The sequence below is a fragment of the Ixodes scapularis genome, unplaced genomic scaffold (genome assembly GCF_016920785.2).
Source record: "Ixodes scapularis isolate PalLabHiFi unplaced genomic scaffold, ASM1692078v2 PGA_scaffold11__112_contigs__length_91849675, whole genome shotgun sequence".
Taxonomy (NCBI): Eukaryota; Metazoa; Arthropoda; class Arachnida; order Ixodida; family Ixodidae; genus Ixodes; species Ixodes scapularis.
This window is the reverse complement of record NW_024609837.1, coordinates 60592882-60619479: the sequence shown is the minus strand read 5'-3', so window position 1 is coordinate 60619479 and position 26598 is coordinate 60592882. Positions and strand designations below refer to the sequence as shown.

At 44.6% G+C, this 26598-nt stretch overlaps 1 protein-coding gene across 1 annotated transcript in view; it reads right to left on the bottom strand.

Moving 5' to 3' along the window:
* LOC8037463 (fibrillin-2) overlaps positions 1-26598 on the bottom strand; it is a 190786-nt gene that overhangs the window by 93153 nt on the left and 71035 nt on the right. Inside the window, 7 exon segments of the mRNA XM_042288940.1 lie at positions 3231-3359; positions 8390-8512; positions 10366-10488; positions 11672-11833; positions 16006-16158; positions 19692-19817; positions 25323-25448. Coding sequence (XP_042144874.1) covers positions 3231-3359; positions 8390-8512; positions 10366-10488; positions 11672-11833; positions 16006-16158; positions 19692-19817; positions 25323-25448 — 942 coding nt within the window.

Here is a 26598-nt window from a genome sequence, read left to right as displayed (position 1 = left end):
TCGACGCGGGAAATGTCGAGAAAACGAACACTAAGAGACATTCTGAACTTTGAAATGCAACAATCGCAACGGGCGATTTCAAAGACACCCGGCACTTCGGAAAAGATGACATTGGGCACTTTTGAAGACGACCAGGACATAAACACTCACTCATAACTAAGAGGCCGAGTTGGCCTTGAAACCACGGGCTTTCGAATTTCCGATGGTTAGAGTTTTTGTTGTCCTATTTTACTTCACTTCACGCACTCACAGTTTAATCCAGATTAACCTCTTTAGGCATTGGCCCTGCATCTTATTTGTGCCCTCTTAAAAGTGAACTGCAAGGTAACCAAGCTACAGACGCCTATATCCATAATCCCCCTTGAGGTTATTAACGCTTATACAAAGCTTTGTAAATTCTTGGAGTCACAATTTCTGGGCTAAAATCATCTACCATTCTCAGTTTAATAAGATTGCCATTCTAAAATATTGATCTTCATGTCCTCCTTCGTGACTTTGTCGCCCTGAAAAAAAAATCTGATTTTCACGAACGCTAAAATTTCTACCGTTGCAGTGGCTTCACACTATAGCATGAGAGCGGTGTAAGGAAGTGAGGCTTCTTTGTAACTTTCTGCAAGCTGTTCTATAACTAGGGTTCCGCGTTTTCGGTTTTTATATAAAAAATTCGGCATACTTTTTTCGGTGTTTATTTTAAAATTCAATTTTCGTTTTTTTTTTCGGTGTATATTTATTCCCAAAAAAGTTTACAGGTTTATTTCGGTGAATATATGAAAGAAACACCATCGGACACCGGATCAGATGATCCTTGTAGCTGTGATATTTGTGATCACTCAAAGAATAACGGCACATATACATTCGTTGTCTTCGCTATAATTTCCGTCAGGACACATCTCAAAACCGCTGAATTCGCAGGCATAATCTTCAGCGCGCTTCTTTTTCCCTCCCATTCTGACGACGTGACAGTCTGAGGTGATGACCGTACAAAAACCAGCAAAATTGTAAAAAGAAAAAAAAATTCATTGTATAATTATGTTTTTAACCACAGGGAAGTTTGAGAGAAGGTGTTAAGAAACTTGTTAACGGCTTTCCTCGATGTCCTCTGAAGTGCATGAAGCGAAAAACCTCATACTAGCCCACATCCAAACTTTTTTTTTTTTTTTTTGGGGGGGGGGGGGCCGGAATTCGACACACTATGCCCGATCACAGAAAGGACACAGATGTCCCGTGAAGGCCAATCCAAGACCTCTTTTGTTGCATGTTGAGCCTTGGAAGAGGGCAATCACGAAGACGTCACACAATGTCGAATCTTGCAAAGCCCTCTCTCTTTCTCTCCCCCCCCCCCCTTCCCCCACCCACCTTGATGCGGCCCTACACAACAGACCTTTCTTGGTTAAAGCCAAATTTTTAAAGACGGATTAGGCGTAGTTTTATCGGTTTAAACTGAAAACGCCGGTTTAAACCTTTTCTGTTCAAACCTTTTTCGGCTAAAACCGAGTTTTCGGAAATGAATTCGGCGTATTTTTATCAGTTTTTATTGGTTTAAACCGAAAACTCCGAACCCTATCTACTGTATTTACTCGCACAATGAACGCACTCGCGTAATAAACGCACTCCCCATGGAAGCTCTCAAAATTTCGACTTTCTTTCACTCGCGTATTAAACGCACCACCAACTCGGACGTAAAAATTTTAACCCCCTCCCCCCACGCGCGCGCGAAATGAATGCACTTTTCTATCCTGGTGCAGCGACGTCGCGAATGCATGGGCAGCGTGGGCGAACAAGACGCCTTGCAAAAGGCGTTAAAAAATTCGAAAAGATCCAACGGAAGCAAAAAAAAAAAAAAAAAAAAAACATGAAAAGGAGTTTTTTTTTTTTTTTTGCACAGTACAGTTTGGTTTTCGGGGTCGCGCGCCGCGCCCAAGCGCCGCGCGCAAGGAGGTAAGAAAGAGAAGCGGAGAGGCCCTCTAAGCAAACAAAACAGATTGCAAAAGGCGGCAAAAAAAAAAAAAGACACGGAATTAAGAGAAAAAAAGCGCTACGTCCGTGTCACTTCTTTGTCTGGTCCTCGTCTTTCCGCGCTGTTTTTAATTCCGAAGTATGTACCAACTCGCCCAAGCCTCAACTTTAGCATTAAGAAAAAACGACAAAGAGGATCTTTTTTCTTCCTTTTTTTGCACAGCGCATTTGGTTGCGGGGGGGGGGGGGGGGGGGGGGGGGGTCGCGCGTCGCGCGCAAGGATGTAAGCGCTCGTCCTGTCCAGTTCCTTCCTCTGTCCTTGCAAAAATTCGCGCTGTTCCATTATGAATCCATACCAACTCGCCCAGTTATCCTGTTTACTGAGGTAAGAAAGAGAAGCGGAGAAGGACATCTAAGCAAACCAAACAGCTTGCGAAAGGCGGCAAAAAAAAAAAAAAAAAAACCCACGGAACTAAGAGAAAACAAAAAAACAGAGAGAAACTTTTTTCTTTTTTTGCACAGCGCAGTTTGGTTACGAGGGGTCGCGCATCGTGCGCAAGGAGATAAAGATAAGCGGAAAAGCCCTCGCCTAAGCAACGCCTAAGCAAACGAAACAGCTTGTGAAAGGCGGAAAAGGAATCAAGAAATTGAGAGAAAAAAAAAACAAAGAGCTTTTTTTTTGTACTGCCCAGTTTGGTTACGGGGTCGCGCGCCGCGCGCAAAAATATAAGAAGTTACGTCGATTTTTCAGGATAAAAGGTTCGTTCATTATGCGAGTAAATACGGACGCAAAAATTTTACTCCGCGTAATGAACGCCCCCCCCCCCCCCAACTACGGACGCAAAAATTTTACTTCGCGTAATGAACGCCCCCCCCCCCCCCCCCCAACTTTGCATCGATTTTTCGGAAAAAAGTGCGTTCATTCTGCGAGTAAATACACATAGAGATATAAAAAAAAGAAAGTCGTTTGCCAAAACTGCCAGCTAGCTATGTCTAAAATTTAAGAACCATAGCAGACTTCTGTCACTAGGAACACTGAGGCTAGAACACAAGCAATTTTGGCACCAAAACTAGCATGCAAACTCGGCGCTATATGACATGAAGCCAAATCTGTAAAATAGAATCATTTCTGAGAGTCGGCACCCTGTGAAGCAATCATCTGAAAAGACCTCGATCGAATGGTTTTAAAAATGTGAGTAAGGCGTGCATTTGCAGAGTGGCAGATCTTGCGAAAGCAAGCTTGGGCAGTGGAAATCAAAAGGACAAGTGCTCACCTACACAGAACTGTCCGTCTTGGGACAGGACATAGCCATTGTTGCAGACACACCGGTAGCTGCCTGGCACATTCTCGCAGACACCACCCTTGAGGCAGATGCGGTTGTTGTCCAGACACTCATCAATGTCTGTGTTTGAAGAGAAAAAAAATGTATATGTTAACCATGAAGCGAACCTGTCTGGCTTGAATTGCAATTCATTCGACGTGAGGCTTTATTTCTAAACATTAACTGTCATATGACCTTACGGTGAAATTGCTTCAGCACAGACACGCACTAATGCTGCACATTTGAACCATGTGACATTTAAGGGAGCCTCAAATATTAAAAAAAACACACAAACTTCTAAACATTTAAAAACTTTGTAAAGTATTTGTTTTCTTATTTTGAAGTTACGAACAACATATTTTTAAAGTGCTAAACTCAGGAAGTACAGATTCAAATAGTTACATCAATACAAAGTTTCATATCCAGAATATAAACAAGCATGTTTTGACAAGCTTTTTTTTTTCCAGAAATATTTTGTTTTTACAACACAAAGCTTTGTCCGTGGTATCTTTTGATCTGGAATTTAGATCTGAATACCTTTTGCAAGCTTTCATGGCTCATAAATCAGAGTGCAACAAGTCTAATATTTCTGGAAAATGTTCACTATGAACATTTTTAATAGGCAAAGAATTCAATGACTTAATTATTATCAGCAAATAAATGTCAGCTAGTGGTAACTTTTTTTTTAGAATGACGCTAAAATTATAAGAAAGTTTTTTTTTTCACTCTCTACTGTTTGTAGAACATGTCGACATACTTTGTGCCATATTTTGTGATGTCAGTATAGAAAATTGTACAGAAACATGAAGTTCAGATTTTTTTTGAAAGCTATAATAGATAGGAACACAATGAGCTTATCTTTGTGCTTAGGAATACACAGAGTAGATGCGACTATTTATATAAATTAGATGAGAAATAAAAACGAAACAAAATAACATGGTCTCGTGAGCTTACCTTACGCGAAGCACCCAAGTCTAAATGTTTAGCAGTATTTGTATTTGCGCACTGTATGCTAATATATTCTTTGCCTTTTTGTAAATCTATCAGCTTGAACTTTAGAATTAAACTAGAACACGAAGAAAGAAAGGACAGGATAGGACACACAGCTGACTACCAACGATGTTTTGGTGTAAACTTTTTCCTTGCTTGTTTGCTCCTTCATATAGAGTTCCAAGTAGAGCACGATAAACCTATTCTATAAATTACCCTATTCCACTAATAAAGATCACTACCGATATTTACACCCCAAATGTTTTTAGCTAACTTGCCACAAGCTTGTGCTGTTGTTGTTTGGGGCGTGACATTTTGTAGGTATTATCTTTTTTTTTTTTTTTTTTTTTTTTTGTGAACGATGATTGATGGGGTTCTGACGCAATCCTTCGCGTGCTCCTCGATAGCGAGCGCCTCGAGCATTTCGCGTACATGAGGATTGTTGTTTCTGGCAAGAATGGTGGTGCTGTTCAAAGCTATACTGCACTGGCTTGTCCTCCAATGAGCTGCCAGATGTCCTGCCGCTGTTCTCTTTAGAGACGCTGCATGCTCACGAGCTCTGTCGTTGATGCATCGGCCCGTTTGGCCGATGTAGCATTTCCCGCAAGAAAGGGAAATGTGGTACACCACTCCTGTTGTGCATGGGAGATACTCCGTTCTGTGGGCCGTGTTGCAGGATTTTTTTTTCCTTCTTCGGTTCACTTCACTGCACATAGAGTAGGCTTTGTTGGGCGCTGAGCATACTACTTGAACGTCATTTCTTGCGGCAATCTTTTTCAATTTGAGCGTAATCCCATGAATGTAAGGTAGCACCGCAATCTTCCTTCGAGTTTTGTCTGTGTTTCCGTTCTCCTGCCTTGTACGCTTCAAGTATTTGCAGATGTTCTCACAGACTGGTACCATGAGACTAGTTGGATAACCGGAATCTCGTAGGCGGGACATCTGTTTTTCAAAACTTTGCCCTATTTGGTGTTCACACGATTTGTGTAGGGCAGAGATTAGAGCCGCGCATGCGACACTTCTCTTTATGGTTCTTGAGTGTCCAGATGTGAACGGCAGAAACCCTTTTGCTGACTGGGGTTTGGAAAAAGGAACCTGGCGAATCGATCTGTCGACGTTCCTATATATATATCCAATCACCTATCCTTGATACAATCGAATGATCCATACAAAATCAAGAATTCGGAACAATTAATTACATATCTTCAAGAAAATGGAGCCGGTGTCACACCTGGATTTTCAATAGATATTCAAGACATGTATTATTCGATTCGGCACACAAACCTTATGGCGATTCTCCGCTCCACCATTGAGAAGCAAGGCACCACAGCTTTTCAGAACGCCGCAGGAATACATGTAGACACCTTTTCAAAACTATTGGGTGTATATCTAAATGCGACTGTGGTAGTATATCAAGACCAACCAATGGTACAAAAAAGCGGAGTATGTATTGGATCTCCGGTGGCGCAGCAGCTATGTGATTTGTACCTGGCGGCATCTGGCAAGACCATCGAAAACAACCTGAAATTACAAGCGTCAAGGCGATTATCCGATATGTGGACGACTTCTTAATACTAAATGCCGCGCAGATAGATGACCATATAAACGGATCCAGAAATACTGTTTTTGGATGCTTCCAAGAAAGTTACACTGACTTGGTTTTCACTTATAAATCACCTGCCAACAAAAAAAAAAAATATAAAATTTCTAGGCTTCAATCTGACTTTCAATCAAGGACACGTGTGCTGGAGGTACGAACCCCGGCCAGCAAAAGGGTTTCTGCCCTTCACATCTGGACACTCAAAGTGTCGCAAGCATGGCACTAATCTCTGCCCTTCACAAATCGTGTGAACATCAAATAGGGCAAAGTTTTGAAAAACAGATGTCCCGCCTACGAGATTCCGGTTATCCAACTAGTCTCATGGTACCAGTCTGTGAGAACATCTGCAAAAACTTGAAGCGTACAAGGCAGGAGAACGGAAACGCAGACAAAACTCGAAGGAAGATTGCGGTGCTACCTTACATTCATGGGATTATGCACAAATTGAAAAAGATTGCCGCAAGAAATGACGTTCAAGTAGCATGCTCCGCGCCCAACAAAGCCTATTCTATGTGCAGTGAAGTGAACCGAAGAAGGAAGAAAAAATCCTGCAACACGGCCCACAGAACGCAGTATCTCCCATGCACAACAGGAGTGGTGTACCACATTCCCCTTTCTTGCGGGAAATGCTACATCGGCCAAACGGGCCGATGTATTAACGTCAGCCCGCGAGCATGCAGCGTCTCTAAAGAGAACAGCGGCAGGACATCTGGCAGCTCATTGGAGGACATGCCAGTGCAGTGTAGCTTTGAACACCACCACCATTCTTGCCAGAAACAACAATCCTCATGCACGCAAAATGCTCGAGGCGCTCGCTATCGAGGAGCACGCGAAGGATTGCATCAGCACCCTATCAATCATCGTTCACAAAAAAGAAAGACAATACCTACAAAATGTCACGCCCCAAACAACAACAGCACGAGCTTGTGGCGGGTTAGTTTCAAAAGAAAGAAAAAATAATTTTTTAGGGAATTCTGTATAAATGCTTTCTATACTTTGTATAAGCGTAAATATCGTAAGTGATCTTTATTAGTGGAATAGGGTAATTTATAGAATAGGTTTATCGTGCTCTACTTGGGACTCTATGAAGGAGCAAATGCGCAAGGAAAAGTTTACACTAAAACATCGTTGGTACTCAGTTGTGTGTCCTATCCTGTCCTTTCTTTCTTCGTGTTCTAGTTTAATTCTAAAGTTCAAGCTCATATATTTACAAGTATGTACCAACAAGCTCAACTCTTAACCGTTATTCCTTGCCTTTATTGTGCTTAACTTCTATGGAAATGTTATGAAGGGTTTTCATTTCAGTTTTATTTTGTACTCATGTTTCACTTTTTCAGCAAGACAGAATTTACATTAAAATTACATGACAAAAGTGCCACATTAAGAGCTCACAAGGACTTAGTAGTTCATGCATAGCTCTGGTGATACAGTCGAACCCGGATATATCGCATTCAAAGGGGATCGTAAAATAATTCGATATATCGATAATTTGATATACAAAAACATGTTAACTTAAGCTCCAGTTGAAATTTCCGCGCGTCTCTGACCGCGACAAACCGGACCTTACCAAATAGAGCTTCTAAGAGCGGCTAAATACAGTAGAGCTTAGTTGGTAAAGATCATAAACACTGCCGCGTTTACGCGACGGTGTTTACGATCGAGCGCCGGCAACAGAACACAAAAATAATTGTAAAAAATGAAAGAACGGAAAATCCCAGCGGCATAAGAAAGAACTCTCGATCCATAAAATAAAGTTGAGTAAGAAAAAAGAAACATCACTAAATTCAGGCAGCAAAAACGAAAAAGCGGGCATGCAAAAACGGCGAAATAAAAAGGTAAACAAAGATAAGACGTTCAAAGTGCGATTGCTCAACTGTTGTTGAGCAATCGCACTTAACGAAGTTTTTTTTTTTTTTTTTTTTTTTTTACAACTGCTTTTTTGCTGCGTATCCCCGTGCGCGTATGCTGGCTTGGCATCTGTCAGCCTCGCAGCGCGAGCTATGTGCTCACCGCAGGCATAATCCGACCGAGGGAGAAGCGGCGACGGGCGGCCGTCTTTTGTTCGCTGTATCGAGTGTCCCCGCCATGGGAGGCCATGGGAGTTCGATACAGAAAAACAAGGCTCCTATACTTTTACATGTGATTTTCAAGGGGATGTATGGACTGTTCGATATAAACAGTAATTTGAAATACCCGCGTGTGATATAACCGGGCTCGACTATAGCTACATTCTATTGTCACTGGTAGTATCATTAAGAAAGAAGCACAATGCGTATTCAACTATAGCTTTAAGAGCCACTCAGCATGGTTGTCGTGCATCAGGTAGGTGGGCTTCCTTGCAATATATGTTGTGTTAATGAAGATGATGAATCTTTTGGTGGAAATTCAATTGCTGTTTTAGCTTGTCATTCTAGGGCTGTAATGCAACTTTTATGAAAATCTACTTAGTTACTATAGATGTAGGGCCCTTTGAAGAAAGTATATAGACAGTTAATTGAACTAAACAACTGATGAAACATACCAACACAGGCTCGTCCACTAGTGGACAGGGTGAAGCCACGGTCACACTCGCACTTGTAAGACCCAGCCATGTTGACGCAGCGGCCGTGACTGCACATGCCACTCTCCTTGCACTCATCTCGATCTGTAGAATAAGTGAAGACCAATTACAATAGAAGCAAGAAATAATGTGTGTGTCCTGTGTTAGAAATGAACCAAAATTCTAGGCTAATTTCGTAACCATAGCCTCGTTTCCACAGAAGCTAGCAACAAAAGTGGACATGATTTTACGACATTGCTCGAAGTCTCGGCCAGAGGCGTCACATTAGATGCAGAAAAACCTCCATGACGATACCGTAACATCCACTACTTTTGGCACATTTTTGGTATTAAAAAACACACAAGAAAAATTTAAAGATAGCCAGCTTCCAGTACACTGCCTGAGCCAATGGTGACCTCGGCAGAAACAAAGACAGTTGGGTAGGCGACAAACGCCGACTGGGAAGAACAGTCGTCTCTGGTTCCTAGCCGCCCTTCTGGGGATAACAAGTTCGAAAGGTCACAGGACTTACATAAAAATAGTGGTCGACATTTTGTTTGACAGTGATAGCGATTGCTCGTTCAAAGGTTTTGAGGGCGACTGAACAAAGGGTAAAAACGCCTTCAAATTCTTTTGCTACAATTTTTTTTTTCTTTTTTCTGGCTGTATATTGAAAGTTAGCCCACTCCCTGTTTTCACCCGATTGCTTTCGGATTTAGGTGAGCCATCCCGCGGAATATTATGCAGTTGGTTACTATAGCCGAAAAGAGGGGGATGCTCCCTTCTCACTTCTGCAGAGTGAATGGCGGAGAGCAGGTCGCCTCCTCTCCAGCGTTTGCTCTGCTAAAGTGGAGAGGAGTGGGAGGAGTTTCCCTGAACTCTTAACCTGTCACTAACTATAGTGCACATGAATGATACCCGATGTGCATAGCAGGGAGACGATCATAGAACGGCCCGGTAAAAGCCTTCAAAATATTTCGCTTTTCATAAATGAATTTGACCAGACTAACTTTCGGTTGCATTTTGTGCATACAACTAGCATGGGAACCACCCAAACTCGAATGGCTGAGAAATCTATCGCATCTTATTGCAAGGTCAAATATGCATGATTCTGCTTTAACTAACACTGGCACTAAGGTTTCCTGCCAAGATCGGTGCAAGGTCGTAAGCCAGGGGTGGCCAAGCTGCGGCGCGAGCCGCTTGCGGCTCTTCGCGTGTAAAAGTGTGGCTCGCAGCCTCCCTCCCCCCCCCCCCCCCCCCCCCGCCCACTCCTCCGCCTCCCTCCTGGTCACACGAGCACTTCCCCAAAAAGAGGAACGGAACGCGTTTCAAATCGAAAGACAGGTTGCGGTTTGATAGTCTTGTGCTACTGCTACCTTACGTACAGTTGGACTGCTTTTGACTGGGATAGATTGAATTAGTAGTTAGAGTTTTGTTTATTGCTCTGGACAAAAGTTTACCCCACCCCTCCCCCCTTTCCCCTCGCGGCTCTTGGAAGTTTCGTGGTTTTGTTTGCGGCTTTAGGCCGCGTCAGCCTGGCCACCCCTGGTCTAGGCTTTTTCAAGACGTCCTTGACTTTTTTTTAATCTCTCGAAAAAGCTACAGGCAATGAAGTGTACTGTCATTGAAGAGACTGGATGGAATAATTAAATTATATCGTGAAAAAGCATTAGAAAGTACATTGTTAGGGAAAATATAGTATATATTTAGAAGAAACAAAAAAAAAAATTGACACGAGCAAGGAGGCTAAGGGGAGTGGAACATATGCTATGTCTAATAAATACCTTGAGCTTTTCTAGTCTTTCAACATGGCAAGTGCAAAATGTCTGACCAAAACAATATTTGCATGTTTTTAATACAAAGTTTCAGCAAGTATATACTAAAGTATGAAAATTAGAATTATAACTTGGCGAAAGCAAGGATGCATTTCATATTACGTTTAATGAAACGTCACATACCACTGCAGTCTGTTCCGTCGGGCGTCGCATCAAATCCTGGTGGACAGATGCACCGAAAACTGCCCTTGGTGTTGATGCACTTTCCCAGGGAGCAGTAGTTGTTTTCAGCACATTCATCAATCTCTGCAATGGCAAGACAAATGCATGGCACTCACATACACGACATTCATGACATACATAAAACTCACAATTATATATGTGTTAGAATGTGCCCAATTACAGTCAATTTTAGAATAATACAAGAGTGATAATTTGTCTTCCTCACATAAAGTCATTGCCAAAAAACAAGCACCTTTTTGTGGTGCAACATCAACTGTGTAGACGTCATTAGCCCATTTTAAAGATTATGTTGGCAACTTTGGTACTACAGGCAACAATATAAAAGGGCTAGAACGAAAAGTATAGATCTCAAACTACCGTTACATCCGGAGCAAGCGCTTACTAAAAATTTGGAGATAATCATGTAAAACTGGAGGATGTGTGCTACTTGGGTCAACAATATGTAAAAATATGTCTTTCATATATTTTCCAAATGTTGCCAAATTGAGGGGTGGGCGTTCATTGCGGAATTGGCGGATTCTCGGTATTTTACGGTACATACTGTTTGACGGGTTGAGGTTCAACGAAGGTTATGTGAGCCGTGAAACTGAAAAGCGCAAAGATGAACTGTCCCCTTTCGTACTACTGCCATATAGTACATGAGGCTTTTCTAAACTTTTCTAACAAACCCAAAGTTCATCACAATTTAGTTGAACATATATGTTCAACTAAATTGTGAATTGTCTGGCGTGTTTAATGTTCCATTCCACACATGCGTCCAAAGTGTTCCCGAAGCGCTAACAGGTTATGTCCCAAGAGCCGGTGTGTCACGCCGCTGGCGAAAAAAGGCGAGCGGATGCAAGGGCCGCTTTCATCGCTGCATCTCATCGTTTCATTTCTGTCGACTAATTAAATGCAGAGTGAGCTACGCATCCACTTTCCCTGCTGTGCCACCGCCAAGATTGCAACAGACAACAGCGTGACACTTATGTCATCAGGCGGAAATCGAGGGACCATATTCGACGACGCAGTAAGCACGCCAGTTCGAGACGTGCTCCAGGCACCATTTACAACAAAAAGTTTGGGTGCAAACTAGCCGGTGATGGTCCAACATAGTACTTTAAGACAAAACCTCGAGACTGGGGAAAAACGAAGGACAACACAACGACACAAAGTCTCATATACAGTTGTAGACAACCAGCTTTTCACCAAAGGTTGAATTCTGCACCTTTCTTGGGCTTTGGGATTTTTAAAAAAATGTATTTACCTTCGCAGGCCTTGCCTCCGGAGGAGACTCTGTAGCCGTCGCCGCACTCGCAACGGTATCCCGTGCGCGTGTTGATGCAGCGTCCTCCCGCGCAAAGGCCAGGTCGAAGGTCGCAATCGTTGGCCTCCATTTCAGGTGATCTGCAGAGACGTTTATATTCAGCTGCGTACAGAACAGAAACAGGAGAAACGGGACGTCAGGTGACAGCAGCAGGAGCAGTAAAGGGACTGCCTAGAGTCATTGTGGTACGACAAAGTATACTGCATGCCTTTTTCTTTTTAGCATTTGTTAATTAATTGCTCAGTTAGTTTGTCTTTCCAGTGCCGTCTGACAAAATTAGTTTCTTGCTATGGTCGCTCACAAGGTGAGAAAGACAAGGAGGAGTTTCAGTTGTCCCGCCTTCAGAGCAAGCTTCCTGCCTTGGACAATGCTTTCGAGTCTCGTGCACCTGAAGAGCACGCGTGCAGCCATACCACAGCAGAAGGCATGGAGCGCGTTCTGGAGGCCAAGCATTCGAAGGACATGCCCTGTCGTTCTCACCTGGCCGGTGACCATAGTTGAATTTAAAGGTTATTGATTAATCTCTTGACCGAGTCTGTGGTCAGTCGGTACAGCACAGGATGCTTTAGACCAGGGGTGGCCAAGCTGCGAGCTGCATGCGGCTCTTCGCGTGTTAAAGTGCAACTCGCGGCCTCCCCCCTTCCCCGGCCTCCCTCCCGGTTACACGAGCACTTCTCCAAAAAGGAGAAATAGAACGCGTTTTAAATCAAGACAGATGGCGGTTTGGTAGTCGTGTGCCACTGCTACCTTACGTACAGTTGGACTGCTTTTGACTCTGATAGATCGGAAACTAGTTCGAGTTTCGTTTATTGCAATGGACAGAAGTATTCCCCCCCCCCCCCCCCCCCCCCCCCCGTGGCTCTTGGAAGTTTCGTGGTTTTGTTTTCGGCTCTTAGGCTGGGTCAGCCTGGCCACCCCTGCTATAGACTGTCTTTTGTGGATTCAGTGTCTGTCCTAGAGTGTGGGAATTTACCTAATCCGAGAATCTATCTATGGATTTAATTTCAAACGACGATTCGCGACATGACCATGCACTTGCAGCTACGCTCAGTGTCACAAGTTGCGTGCAGTATGAGCGATGGCAACGCCAGGCGAGGGGAGGAAGGGCAAGCACTAGGAAGGCTGGGGAGGAGGAGAGAAACCTCTTCTCCTCTCTAGCGTTCCCAGTGCTCTCCCTTTCTCTTTTCGCCTGGCGTTGCCTTCGTCTGCACTGCACATAACTAGTGACGTGGAGTGGAGTTACAATGCCTTTATAATAGATTCCACAAAATCGACAGAAATGTTTGTTATACAAGTCAGTCCGTTCTAAGAGTTTAGCACAAAACATCCAATATGTAAGCAGGAGTAACTGTCTACGGTGTAGTGGTGCGATTGAGCGACACGTACATTGCTCTATATATTGATGATGCCAAATATAATACAGTAATCCCTCATTAACTTCATGTCAGCTATTTCGAAATTTTGCTTTACCTGAAATATATTTTGCGTGACAAAATGTATCTTTCGAGGCACTATGTAATTGCGCTTATATCGCTCTCTTCAACGGCGTTCCAAATGGCGCCTGCCATATGTCGGGAGATTCTAAAATTTGCACAGGAAAAGTAAAAAAAGAAAATGGACTACCTTTCAAAACTGCAGAGAACTTAAGAATATCAAATTAACAAAAAGCAAAAGACAAAAAATACTATGGTAGTACGAGATCGTAACGCTCGACTCGTGAGGCTGCTTCGCTAGTCAAGCAAAAGTATTTGGGGGTACATTTTTTTTTCTTGTTCCAACCATTCATTCTCCGCACATAGAAATTCGAAAATTCAGTCGAACGCGGTTATACCCAGGTCGATAGAAATCGTGAATATGTTTTTAATATTCGAAATTCGGTACATCTCAATTAACCAAACAGGTCGCTTTTTTTTTTTTTTTACGTTCGCATTTTGTTTTTGCCACAAGGCAGGATTTATTGGCTTTCGAAGTGTCCGCTATTTTATTTCTGTAATTTCTAGTAAAAAAGTTATTATAAAAAAGCCGCATTTTGTTTATTACAATATCCGACTCGCGCCCGCGTCTGGAGGTGCGCGCTTCTCCCTCCGATTCGTTGCGTTGTGGGAAAACGTGAGCAACCTCTATGCGCAAGACGCATTTCTACCGGTTGCTGCGACTGGTAAACAGGGTAAACATGTTGTTAAAGTGCGACAGAACTTTGGTTATACGATTTGGATTGGACCGCAAAGAAATACGATTGGAGAAAAGGCAGCAACCGAAACCGCGTGTTTGTCGCTAGGCGAAGCGGAAAGCAACTCTTGCCCAATGTTCAGTCCACATGTATACATTGGAGCTCTAGTGTCGCACTAAAGCACATAAACCGAAAGTAAACAAAAACGAACGACATACGTCGTGCGGGATAGAGAGGTGGTGACGGAAAAGGCGCTGGCCAGAATCGTCTGTCGGCACGCACACGTACACGTGCATGGGCAGGTTCGAGTTCGACCAAGTTTGAATTTTTCGAACTTTCAACGTGGGGTTCGACAGAAGTTCGACTTTTGTGCGCGTGTGCAAAATTAAAAAAAAAAAATCTTTACTTGGCTGAGGAAAAGTGCAATATTTCTTGGGTCTATTGGCATCACTGGTTCACATTACTTACTAACTAAATCATTAAAGCGCATATTTTCGCTTTTATATGGTGTAAACATTGGTAACCATCTTATAATGTATAAAATAAACTACTTTCTAAATTATATTGTTTCCCGAATTTCGAAATATTCGTGTAGAGTCCGGGCAACAGTGTCCATAAGCCGAACTTCTTCAAACTTTAGTGCAAGGTCAAGGGTTCGGCGAGCCAGTCGAACCTTGTGGTTCGACAAAAGTTCGTGGCATGCAATGGGACCATGCGCGCATAGACTACACATAGACCCATTGCGCGCATATGCGTGCATTTCAGCAGCAACGCTGCCCCTTGGAGGCGCATGCGCATAGGGTCCGTTCACTGCGTTGACGGTAAGAAGGACGGGAACTTTCGTTTTTTTGCTCCGCCGTCCCGCTGCGCGGTGTGTTACCAAATTAGGGGCAAGAAAACTGAGTCTGTTTGGTATGATGCGGCAAAAAACGAATCCGTTGAATGTGCTCTTTCCCGGAGAAAGCCGCCCGACGACAAGACACGCCGACAACGCATGTTTTATTTCCTGCTGAAATTCTGGCACTAAAGATTCTGTCCATTTTCGCAAAAAAAAAAAAAAAAAATGGTTTTGAACTTTGTCGATGTTTTCTTTTTTCTTTTTTTATATTCGCGTCATCGCTTTGAGTTTGTTAAACAAAAGCGTGCGAACAGAAGTAGTTCGCTATATTCGATAGTTCGCTATCCCTGTGTTCGTTATAAGTGGGTACAAGCTGTCATTTCTTCTTTACTGGGCAGTGTGTTTTCTTCACAAAACAGAAGCATTCATTAAACAGGAATTCTTAAAGTCTAAGGCAAATAATTGAAATATGGGGCATGGTCCAGCACTTTAGTTTATTCCGTTAAAGCAGCACATGTATGGGCATCCGTTATAAAGTTTATTGGCCGTAGCAGCTGCCCTCAGATCGTAGCTTATGTTGTTTTGCTTGCTACGTCACAACCCTGTTTTCTTTTTTTCTTTTTTAATGTGAAAGCATTGATTATTGCATGGAGCTGAGCCGACGGCTTCTGTAACCGCAAAAGAACGCGATAGAAAAGCCCATTCTGCCATTGGCTGAGCAAAGCGGCTCATAGATAGCCATTGGCGGCCGCTTCACGAGATCGCGCGCTCGGCCGCCGCTCTCGAGGCAGTGGTCGCCGGAGGGGGGTTGAAGGAGGGGGGGGGGGGGGGGGGGCGGGGGGGGGGGGGTGCTGTGGTCGCTTCACATAGAGCGCGCGCTTGGCCGCCATTCTCATATTAGCGTTGCCGGAGGTGGGTGGGGGGCTGCGGCCGCTTCTGCTCCTCTCGGCGGCGAGGAACATGGCGGCGCCTGAGGCATCTATATCGTCGGCGGCCGCAACTTCGGCAGTAGCAAAACGTGGCCGTCCACGCCGGTACACCGCAGATGAACTAAGAGGGCGGACGAACGACATTCATGCTTTCGCATTCACAACTCATAAGAAGTGCTTAGGTGTCCTCGGAATTTAACATATGTTTAATGTTTTGAGCTTTGCCTGTTCCCGACGTTTAATTCTACACCTCCAAGTGTGCGAGATGTCTACTTCTCATGACTGAATTTTTAGATGAAGGAGAAAACAAATATATGAAAAGCAGTCATCAACGTACCAGTGCCGTTCCTGGGGCAGCGTTCGCAGGGTTCACCCCATCCAGTTTTATCGTCGCGGCAGCAGCACTCCACCTTGGTGAGCCGCACTGGTAGGGGATGTCTGCACTGTCCCAGTCCTCGGTATTCTGTGTAGCAGTACTCCTGGCTAGTGTCTGAAACATTTAATTAAATTTTTTTTTTTACAAGATACCTTTTTAGTAGAGACAACAAATTACAATGGGAACATGAAAACGGTGATAATGAAAGCTGAGCCGAAAATCACCATTACATAAAAAACACAATTTTAAATGAAGGAAACATGGCTACAAAGTGAACAAATTATATAGTGGTCGTGCTTAAAAAAGAAATACAACAGGGCCAAAGAAAACAAAAAAAAAAACAACAACAAAGGACAAGAAGACGAAGTGTACAAACAGCACTCTGTGCACTTCTTCTTGCCCACCAATGTTTTTTGTTGTTGTTGTTGTTTTTTTTTTTGGGGGGGGGGGGACGGGGGGGGAGCGTTGTTTTATTTTTTCTTTAAACATGTTGAGGTTTGCCTGTTCACGACGTCTAAAAAAAAAAAAAATTCGACGCACCCCTTCAACCCAAGACGCCCCCCCCCCCCCCCCCCCCCCCCCTCCCTCCACCCGCGTGTGTGTACCCTACATCAAGGGCACAAGCGAGGTTCTCGCCCGAGTACTGCGACAGTACGGCATAGCGGTATCACACAAGCCAGTCTCGACCATCGGCGGCCTTCTCCCCCTGCCAAAGGATCGCCCCCCGAGGGAGAGCACACAGGGACTGGTTTATAAAATTCCCTGCGGTGACTGCCCCGCGTCGTACGTTGGGGAAACCAAAAACTATCCAGAGCGCCTGCGGCGCCACCGCTACGACATCGCGAAGAAAAATGTGGAGGGAAGCGCGCTGGCCGAACACGTCGAGAAGACGAACCACTCCATCGACCTTGACAACAGCTCCATCCTCGGAACGGAGAAAAACTGGCGGAGGCGCCTCCTGTTGGAGTCGTGGCATATTCAATGCACACGTGGCAACATAAACCGGTCGACGGGGACCCTTCCCAGCAGCTACGTTTCGGGGTTAAGAGGGATAATCCGGAAAACACCCGGGGGTGTTCGGGTTCGTGGGCAGGCCGTTCCGCGGGACAAAAACAGTCACCCGTGATCAAGGGACCGAGTTGGTTCCGAAACGTCGGGATTTTTTGCTTTTTAATAAAGCTTGGTTAGAGTTTCTAAGTTGAAGATTTATGTTCCACCAACTCACCTAACGTTCTACCATATATGGTGGTCGTTTCAACGAAGACTAAAAAATTCCTAAAAGTAAGGTAGTTGAAGAAAAACAATTACTTCGGGAACAAACTGCCAGTCACAAAACCCGTAAGTGATTGCAAAAAAAAAAAAAAAAAACAATAAAAAACCACACACATTATTTAATTCATACTTAAATTCACTCACTGTTTAATTAGCGGAGTTTGGTGGCCAGTACCAATGGCAGCTTTATAGCTGCGGTCGAAACTACAACAATTATTCTAGGACTTCTACAGGCACTAACGGTATAAAACGACTGACACCTAGAAGCCTTCGAAAGTGCTCCTTGGCCATTTAAAAGAAGTACACTGCGCAAGACTGTTAGCCCCGAGCACGACTTCGTCGCTCTTCCGCACTTTACTTCGAAAGGGTGCATCAATGTGCACCACTTTGGTTAGTATTCCTTCAAAACTGAGACAAAATCGAGAAAATTGACAAGGCTTGCTCGCGTCAAAAGATTTGTGAAGTGCATAGGCGCCGACTACGGAAGGGTTCGGGCACCAAAACCCCTCCCCTTTCTCCCGAGCTCTTCGGATAAGCAAGTACCATCACCTCTGGAACCTCTGGGTGCACTTCATTAATCTCATGTGTGCGCCCTGGTGCCTGCATATATCAATAGCTGGCGCCCAGTGGATAAACGAAAAATTTCATACATTTACCAGCTCTGGTCACTGAGTGACCAGAGCTGGTCAGTGGACAAATTTTTGTAACTATTACCAGCCCCTCTCTCCTTCTCACCGGCCCCGCCAGCGGATTGAAAATGTATGGGAGCCGCGTGCAAAGCGACCGCTGTGCAGCCCTCTAGGCCAAATTAGGCTAATATTGTAATACCCTTTAATTTTGCGGGTCCCCGATTTTCGCGAATTTCGCGAGTTGAAAACATCGCCAAATTTAGGGGTACGCGGAAATACCGGTCTCTAGAAGACCTGAGTTGCGGCCTCCTGAATTACCGAAATTTAGTGATCGCTAATATGTTCCTTTGCCTGCTGATCCGCGAAAAATTGGGGCCGCCGCGAGAATAAACGCTTTTACACTAAACGGTAAGGCACAATTTAGATTAACACCTTCCTTCCTCGTTTTAATTTTCTTGGGAAAAAAAGAATTGTTGGTGTTAATTGCATGGTGATTTAAGATCGTCCTAATATACGAAATCTGGTATTTTGCATGCTGACGTAGTGCTTCCTAGTTTAGTTTTGTTTTCGAAAGATGCTCCAGTTCAGTTGAGCGGATGCGCTAATTACAATTACCACAAATCAAATGCGACGACTATCTTAGGAAACACGCGTTGGATGATGGAGCTTGTTCGGATTGCGCGTCACCACCAAAAGGCCTAACTCGGCTACTAAGGCAGGTGGCTGTGGCTCCCATAGCTGCAGTGCGCCAGCTCCGACATGCACGTGTGAACGGACTCTTGAGCGAACACTTCGCTGAGCTTCCTTGATGTTCGTTAAAGCCTTCATATGCTACATAGTCTATACAACTTCCTTAAGATATATACATATATATGTGGGGGAGATTAAGGCGGGCTCGGCGGGCCACACCCCCCCCCCCCCCCCCCGCCTTCCTCCCCGGGAAATTGAGAACTTTCTGCATATGGTGGAGTGTATACTCTACAACTCTGCAACATACATAGCTCCTTAGTGTCAACTGAATTGAGCAAATATTCATTAAAACCTACATAGTACCTAACAGTGACGTAGGTAGGGGAATGGTTTAAGGGGTCAATCCCCCCCTCCCCCCTCTCCCCCCCAAGGTTGTTTTTTTTCGAGCGCAGCTCTTAGGGTGCCTGTTTCCGGGTTGAGGGGGGTCGCCGTCACCGTCGGGGTAACCACGCGCGTTGCATTGTGTGGGACGTTTCCCCACTAAAGTTAGCGGGGAAATTGACGTACCATGGGGACCTTAACGCCAATTCAGTTCCCCCGCTAAATTTAGCGGGGAAAATGACGTCACGACTCTCGTGCCACGTCAACCATGAACAAATTCAGCGGCAGGAGGAGAGGAAGGGGAAAACAGAAAAAGGAGGAGGAGGAGGAGGCGCATACTCTCTCCTCCGTACCCTTCCCCCACCTCCTCAAGAGCTGCGCTCTAATTTCGCATTACAGAGATTTCTAAACGTCTTTCATTTTTAGTAAAGGAAGACAAATATTGAATGACTACCGAATTTTTCTAGCCAACCGGAGGGGTTGAAGACGGCCTCGTCCGTACCCCGTGAATTGTACAGTACATCGACTACTACACCGCGACAAAAATAAAAAAAAGACCCCCCCCCCCCCCCCCCTTGAAAATATTTCCCGCTACGCCGCTGGTACCTAAAGGATATCGAATTTTCATTACAAGGGTGAATGCACGTTTCGAATAGTGTGATTAAATTGACTCACCTAGACACGTCTTTCTGTCTCGACTGGGTACCGTCCCGGAGTTGCAGAGGCAGTAGTAGCTGCCGGCCGTGTTGATGCAGTGGCCGCCGTTGCAGACGTCCAAGTCACGAAGACACTCGTCAATATCTAGAAAACGGACGCCATATTACAGGTCAGAATTTTCAAAGCTCTGCCACGCACTGGCTATAGTCCGTTGCAACTCAAGAAGGTTGGGCGAGGAAAAGTAGGCCGGGGAGGAGGAAGCAGAGGGTGAAACCTCCTTCTCCCTTTAAGCGTTCCGTCTGCTTCCTCCTCCCCGGCTCGTCTTACCCTCGCCCCAACCTTCTTGAGTTGCAACGGACTATACATGGCTTGCACGTGACGTCATTCAAAGGGCGCTCCGATGACCACCAGAGAGGAGGTCGAGAAGAACCTCCGCTCTTATCAGGGCCCCCTTTTGTGCCGCCCGGATTTGCCCCAGTCGTCGCTATTCTCCCCCCCAGAAGATTAGAGAAGATTAGCCCGTCACTCAAAATTCTTACAAAAGCAGCTTCCCTCTCCTCCTCTTACATGGAGGCCAAAAATATGCGACGTGACGTCAGTGCAACCTATGTATAGTTTCTTTAAAGGAGCTGTGCAACGATTTTAACGTTGAAAGAATTTCCATCTTCTACTTTTGCCATTGTTTATTTTGTCACAAAGCTCAGAAAACACATCTCCTTCCTTCGAAATGTTGCAATCCCACCGCGTAATCGGGAGGCAAAAAATAGAATATTTCCCGAGCGGCGGCCATGAAAACCACCCGGCGTGACGTCAATGGGGGACTTGTAAAAAGATAGGAAGTTGTGCAAATACCTGCTCGATAAAAGGTAATTTTTCTATAAATCTTGTCGTTCCAACATGAATTAAATGCGTCAAAAACCTGGTTTAACCAACACACCTTTTATTATACGGAGTTTTAGTGGCGCCATTTATCCGAGGTCAACAAAAACCGTCAGCTCTATATGCTGCCCGAACAGCCGCCAAAAGCCGGAGGGAGACGGGGGCAGAGCCAGACGGGGATGGCCGGACCCGGACGAGACAGTGCTTCTTTCATCATGTTGATCGCGCTGCGCAAGCACGTGGTCGCGAGCGGGTGAGTTCTCGCTGCTCACTGGTGGCACTAGAGATAGAGACCTCCACCGGAACCCCGCGCGTCCCCCATTCACGTCACAGCGCACGTGACTCCAAAGATTGTGAGGGAGTTGGGAGGTGCCGAAAACCCCAATATTTGTCAATTTGTTTAAATAAAAACTGCAAAAGCGGTTTTTTCTTCTTTACTTAAAGGCCGCCGTACAACCTCGAATTTCTGCAGGGAAGATAATCCCTTAGCAATCCCCCTCTCCTAAGCTTTGAGGGGAGCCAGGTTGGAGCAAGGTAAAAAGTGGAGGGGATATAGGAAAGCAGGAGGCGGTCAAAAGGGGAAAGCGCGAAGTGTACGTCGGCCTTTAAGAAAGGTCGAGACACCAACTCCCAAATTATTTAAGCGAGGCACTGAAATTGTTGCACACCTGTTTTAAGTAGCGGCGAAATAGACGAAAAGACGGAGAGATCCTTTTCAAAAGTCCACTCCAACGCCTGTCCGCCACTGCTTGCTCACATACTCCGAGCATGTATATATTGGTCACGAGGGCTGCGTCATCGTTCTGCGTGAGCTCGGCTCAGCTCGTACCGAGAGCGGGTGTGACGTCAGCGTTCGGCGAGGACTCGGATCCAATCACGCGCTTTGTGTCCATGGATGGACGTCAAAGGCTATATATACCCTTTGTAACGGAAGGTAGTTTGCGCCACCTAGCCCAAGTCTAAAAGGACAAACAATGGCGACCGCCATTGTTGCTCGATGGACTTTTGAAAAGGGTCTAACTCGGAAGGTAACGTTCCGCTGAAAAATTTTCATCCTTCTGCTTATGGCATGTCAACGGACCATTTTATTGTCTTTTCAACGCACCACGGCCCTTCGAAGTACGGCACGTGAAGGAGTTACCATGAATAGGAGTGGTTCGCGTTTGTTTAGCGTTTTGGGATTTCAGAACGGAAAGAAAGCAAGACGATAGCAATACAGGTACCTATCGGCTGTGTGGTGGGCTCGCTCTTTTTTTTTTTTTTCTTCGTGTTTTCGATTTGGCACAGCGGTAAGAGAGTCAAAATTCAGTAATTTCCAGGGTGTACGAAGCGCACACGAGCGTATACTTCGGAACGGCCCTACAATTCCTCGCGCCGCGCGGTGAAATCCGGGATTGACGAGAGGCTTTGTGAGATGTCCAGGAAAAAGTCTGTTTTAACTCGAATAGTGAGTGTCTCTAGAAGTTTTGTAAATGGGAAATGAAGTTTATTATAATTATTTATTATTATTATTATTATAAAAAAAACTATGCGCCCCTGCAAAAAAAAAAAAATTGATGTATAGTTTTGGGGGGAAATTTTGGGTGAAACAAGACTGTGTCTTCTTGTATAACATATAAGAACTGCCCATACACAGCACACCTACAGAAGAGCCTGCTATAATTACCTCACGAAGAAGCTTGTATTACACAAAAATCATAATTAACATAATCTGCCATTAACGAAATTCATCACGTCCGTTATAACGAACTGTCTTGGAAAAATGAAATCCATTTATGGTCCGCAACCCTTTAAAATTTTAACCTTTATGCATCTATATTCTACGGACTGTAGTACCACGTTATCGATAAAGCTTATTAAAAACAAAAGAAGATATGCAACAATTGTTTTGTGTCCGTGAATAGAAGGAGTGGTTCATGTTTGTTTATCGTTTTGGGATTTTAGAATGCAATGAACGTAGGAAAATAACAAAACAGCTACCTATCGGCTTTGTGGTGCGTTCACTGTTTTTTTTCTTTGTGTTCTCGAACTCTCAGTGGTAACATAGACGGAACTGGGAGACGGAATTTTACATTAGTTTGCAATGTACAGAAGAAGAAATTGCATATAGTATACATTCAAAGGTACATACTTTGAAGAAAAAGAAACAACTTATGGCCGTATTCTTAAACGCTACTCGACTCGAAACTGCACTCAAACTCTTGAGGAGGGTTTTGCGCTTCATAGTTCGAACTCAACTCGAAACTCCAGTCGGGTGAGGAAATACTCTCCAATTCGCTCAACAATCTCAAGGTATACCTTCGGAGCTATACCTCGATATTTTCCTCGAGGCTCGAGTTGGTCATTGGGTTTCATGGCGACCGACAAAGCAATGACGGAGTTTGTAGATTTTGTCCTCGGAACCGACGAACTCCCGCACCAAAGCGAAGATGAAGGCCTTTCCATGTCACGGCGTTGTTTTAGGAACCGGCTGAGCGTAATAAAAGTGATCAACGACCGCGGATTTTTTTTTTTCGCTTTTTATTGCTTTACGAAAGCGACGTTGTACTGCACTGGCCGAATTTGTCATTTAGAGCTGGGTGGCTCGTCGCCCATTGAGGCAGACCAAGTTCTAGGCTGTATAAACATACACAAAACCTTTTTTTTTCTTTTTAAGCGACAATGGCCAGTTTTTTTTGTCTCGGTCTCTGGAGGAGTGCAAGAACAGTCGTGGTCTGACCCCCCCCCCCCCCCCCCCCCCCCCCCCTCTTTTCAATGGTCCAGCTCAGGGATCGCGGCACACGGGGGCCTTGGCGCAACGTGAGGCTTTAGTGAGCTCGACTTATGGAGTGAAATTTCTCGGTCGACGCTGTACGAGTGAGACGTGCCAAAGGGGAGAATTTGCATCTCTGTTCAAAGCCCGTCCCCACAGTAGCATTTGACCGCTAGACTTGTTCGCGCAAGGGTTGAATGTCGTGCCAGTCATGCGTTAATAAACGTGTTTTCAGACATCGTTACGAGAACTTCCGTCGAGTTAGCGAGTTAGGATCGCGAGAATCGCCATGGGAATCAACTCCTTGAATTGGTTGCCAAGCTTCGCGGATGCCAACCAATTCAAGGAGTAGTTCTGCAGGCAATATACGGAGCATGAATGAGGTGACTGTCACGTAGTCAAAGTCAAAGGTGAAAACACTGAAAACTGTGTGCACAAGCCTTAACTTTTTCTTTTCTTTTTTTTTTAGGCGGCGAAAGATACTCTTGCCGTCTAAACATTGCTAATAAAGATTAATTCAACTGACTTTTTTTTTGTACGGGTTGTTTGACAGGAATGAAAAGCGTTTTTCTTAATTGCAGTCTCGCGAGTCGTGACTGCCTTCGCTTGCTTGTCAGCGCAAGCCTTTGCGGCTCCTCCCTCTGCCGCTTCCTAGCAATGATATAGTCAGTGCGGTGAAGCACCCTTTACAGTCCGGTCGTCGTTTGACCGCGAGCAGCAGGGAATACTGTATTTTCCACACCCGGCGTTAAATCCTCAAAAAAAAAAAAAAAAAAAGATTGAGAGAAAAAAAAGAAGGTTTGTCCTTAGATAGCTTGCACCCGGTGCAAAGTTCTCATTTAGTGCCTAATCCGTACGTAAATATTATCTTACACAACACACCTTGACAAATGCCTGCTTTACTAGCTCACGAAGAAGCCCCCCCCCCCCCCCCCCCCTTTGAATCCTACATCAATCATTATTCGTGTACTCTGCCATTCACAGATTCTGTCACTTCTTGTCATAATGAACGCGAGAATCAGATCATTGTATGACCGGTACCGCGTATGCACTGCTGGATTTGCGTGCACTTAGGAACTATTGTGGCTGCCAGAGCCCGCGCTCTCAATTGCTCCATGAGAAGATATATACTAATTTTTGATTCTGATGTTCTAAAACAAGTCGGGCTTTAAAGAAATTTACAGCTGTATAATATAAGATTAGAACTTCAGAATGACTACAAGTTCAATATTTGAAGTCATTTGACTTAATTTGAAAATAATTTTGATATAATGACTATTTGATTCCTACGTTCTGTTATAGTTTGAAATATATAATTGGCACATATCCCGCGTTCAGCTGAGCCACTTTGATTTTTTTTACTCGTGTTGGCTCGTTCAGCTTGTGTGCATTTTACCAACTATAATGTTTATTCCAAGTTATCACAAATAAAAAGCAAAAAAAAAAAAAAAAAGATTAGGGAACACAAATGCATCGCAGGTTAATGGACCTTTTCAGAAAATCCTAGGAGACCTCACGATCGAATATCTGAGATTGCACGGCGCGGAGATGAGAAATGGGGGTACGTTCCGGTCTACGTTCGGGGTCGACTAAAACGTTGCCCATACGCTTGAAGCAACCCATTTATTATCATTATGAGCTGAGGACACACGAAAGATGAAACGAACACACACAAAAAATTATAGGCCGTTACGTACTCTGTTTGTCTTTCCTTCTGTCATAATGCGTCAAACAGACGGTGAGTGTGCTATGTATTTCCTGAATTCTCTTATTGTTTTAAGGTTAAAACACACGCACACACACACACTTGCGCGCACACACACACACACACAGAGCTCAAAGACACGGACAAGAACGAGGAGGTAGACGAACGAGTTCTGCGCTGTTCTTTCATTTTTTTAACCATGCAATACCAACTAGCCCAAACGTCGACGTTAGTCAAATTCGTATTGTTTTAAAGTTAGCACTAAGGTAACTGCGATTCAGACACGGCAAGGACGTCACCCGCCTCTCCTCACCTTCACACTTGTGGCTGCGTTCGTTTCTCTCGTAACCTTCTTTGCACTCGCAGCGAAAGGACCCGGGCGTGTTGACACAGATGCCCTCGTCACATAAACCGGGAATGGCCTCACATTCATTGACATCTGTAAGAAGGAAACGAATGGGAGAACAGTTAGCCAGACCGAACAGCTGAGGGAGCAGCGAGACTCGGGATATCGCGAACCCGTCGAGGTTCGAGCAGGTTCGACTTTAGCGAACTTTGATCGCAAAAGTTCGACGAGAGTTCGACTGAAGGTCGAATATAATGCTTGTACGGGAAAATTGAAAACGGGCTGACGCCGCCTGGCGGTGGAGCCGTGCAATATAGGGTGGGTATATTGTTTCATTGTAACACTAAAAGAACCCCCCGCGGATAATGGATGTTGCAACATCCAGTCCGACCTTTCTCTGCATCTGCCATCTCGCTATTATTATCCTTCGATTTGTCATTTAGTTTCAAGAACTGAAGCTAAACTTCGCGTTTGACAGAACGGTTTGTACCGAAGCGTTTTTGCAAACGTACAGGCACTCCAGAAAAGGATGAAGGACTGCTGCAGCTTATATTGTCCACGATAGTACGCATGTCTGTTTTTATGTCGAGCAAATATTGACAGTCTTTTTATGAAATGTGAACTGAACAACTTTATAAATCATTCGCCCCTCAAAATTCGAAAATTTTGTGCAGAAGTCGGGCAACACTGCTCATAAGTCGAACTTTGTCGACCTTTCCTAAATTTCGGAGGTTGAGTCGAATCTCCCTGTACAAAGTAAAACCTTAGATTCGACAAAAGTTTGTTGTCATCAAATCAAATTTTGTTTAATGTTTTTCCTTCCTTCTTTCTTTATTTTTTATTTTTTTTTTTGCGTGCCAAGCAAACGAAGGCCATCTGACACGCCTTAGCGGAGGACAGAGGATTAACTCGAATAACCCGGGGATCTTTTGATGTGCAACCGAAATCTTAAGGCCCGTTCACACTCTTGCGACCTCTTAAAGGCTCGTTCACACTCTTGCAACCGAGTACGACCGAGAGAGACCAGACCGGTTTTTAATCCTCTTACGACGTCTTAGGACCAGCTCCGCAGCAGCGCGCCTGGTCCTAAGAAGTCGCAAAAGGATTAAAAACCGGTCTTGCCTCTCTCGGTCGTACTCGGTTGCAAGAGTGTGAACGAGCCTCAAGGCCCGTTCACACTCTTGCAACCGAGTACGACCGAAAGAGACCAGACCGGTTTTTAAGCCTTTTGCGACTTCTTAGG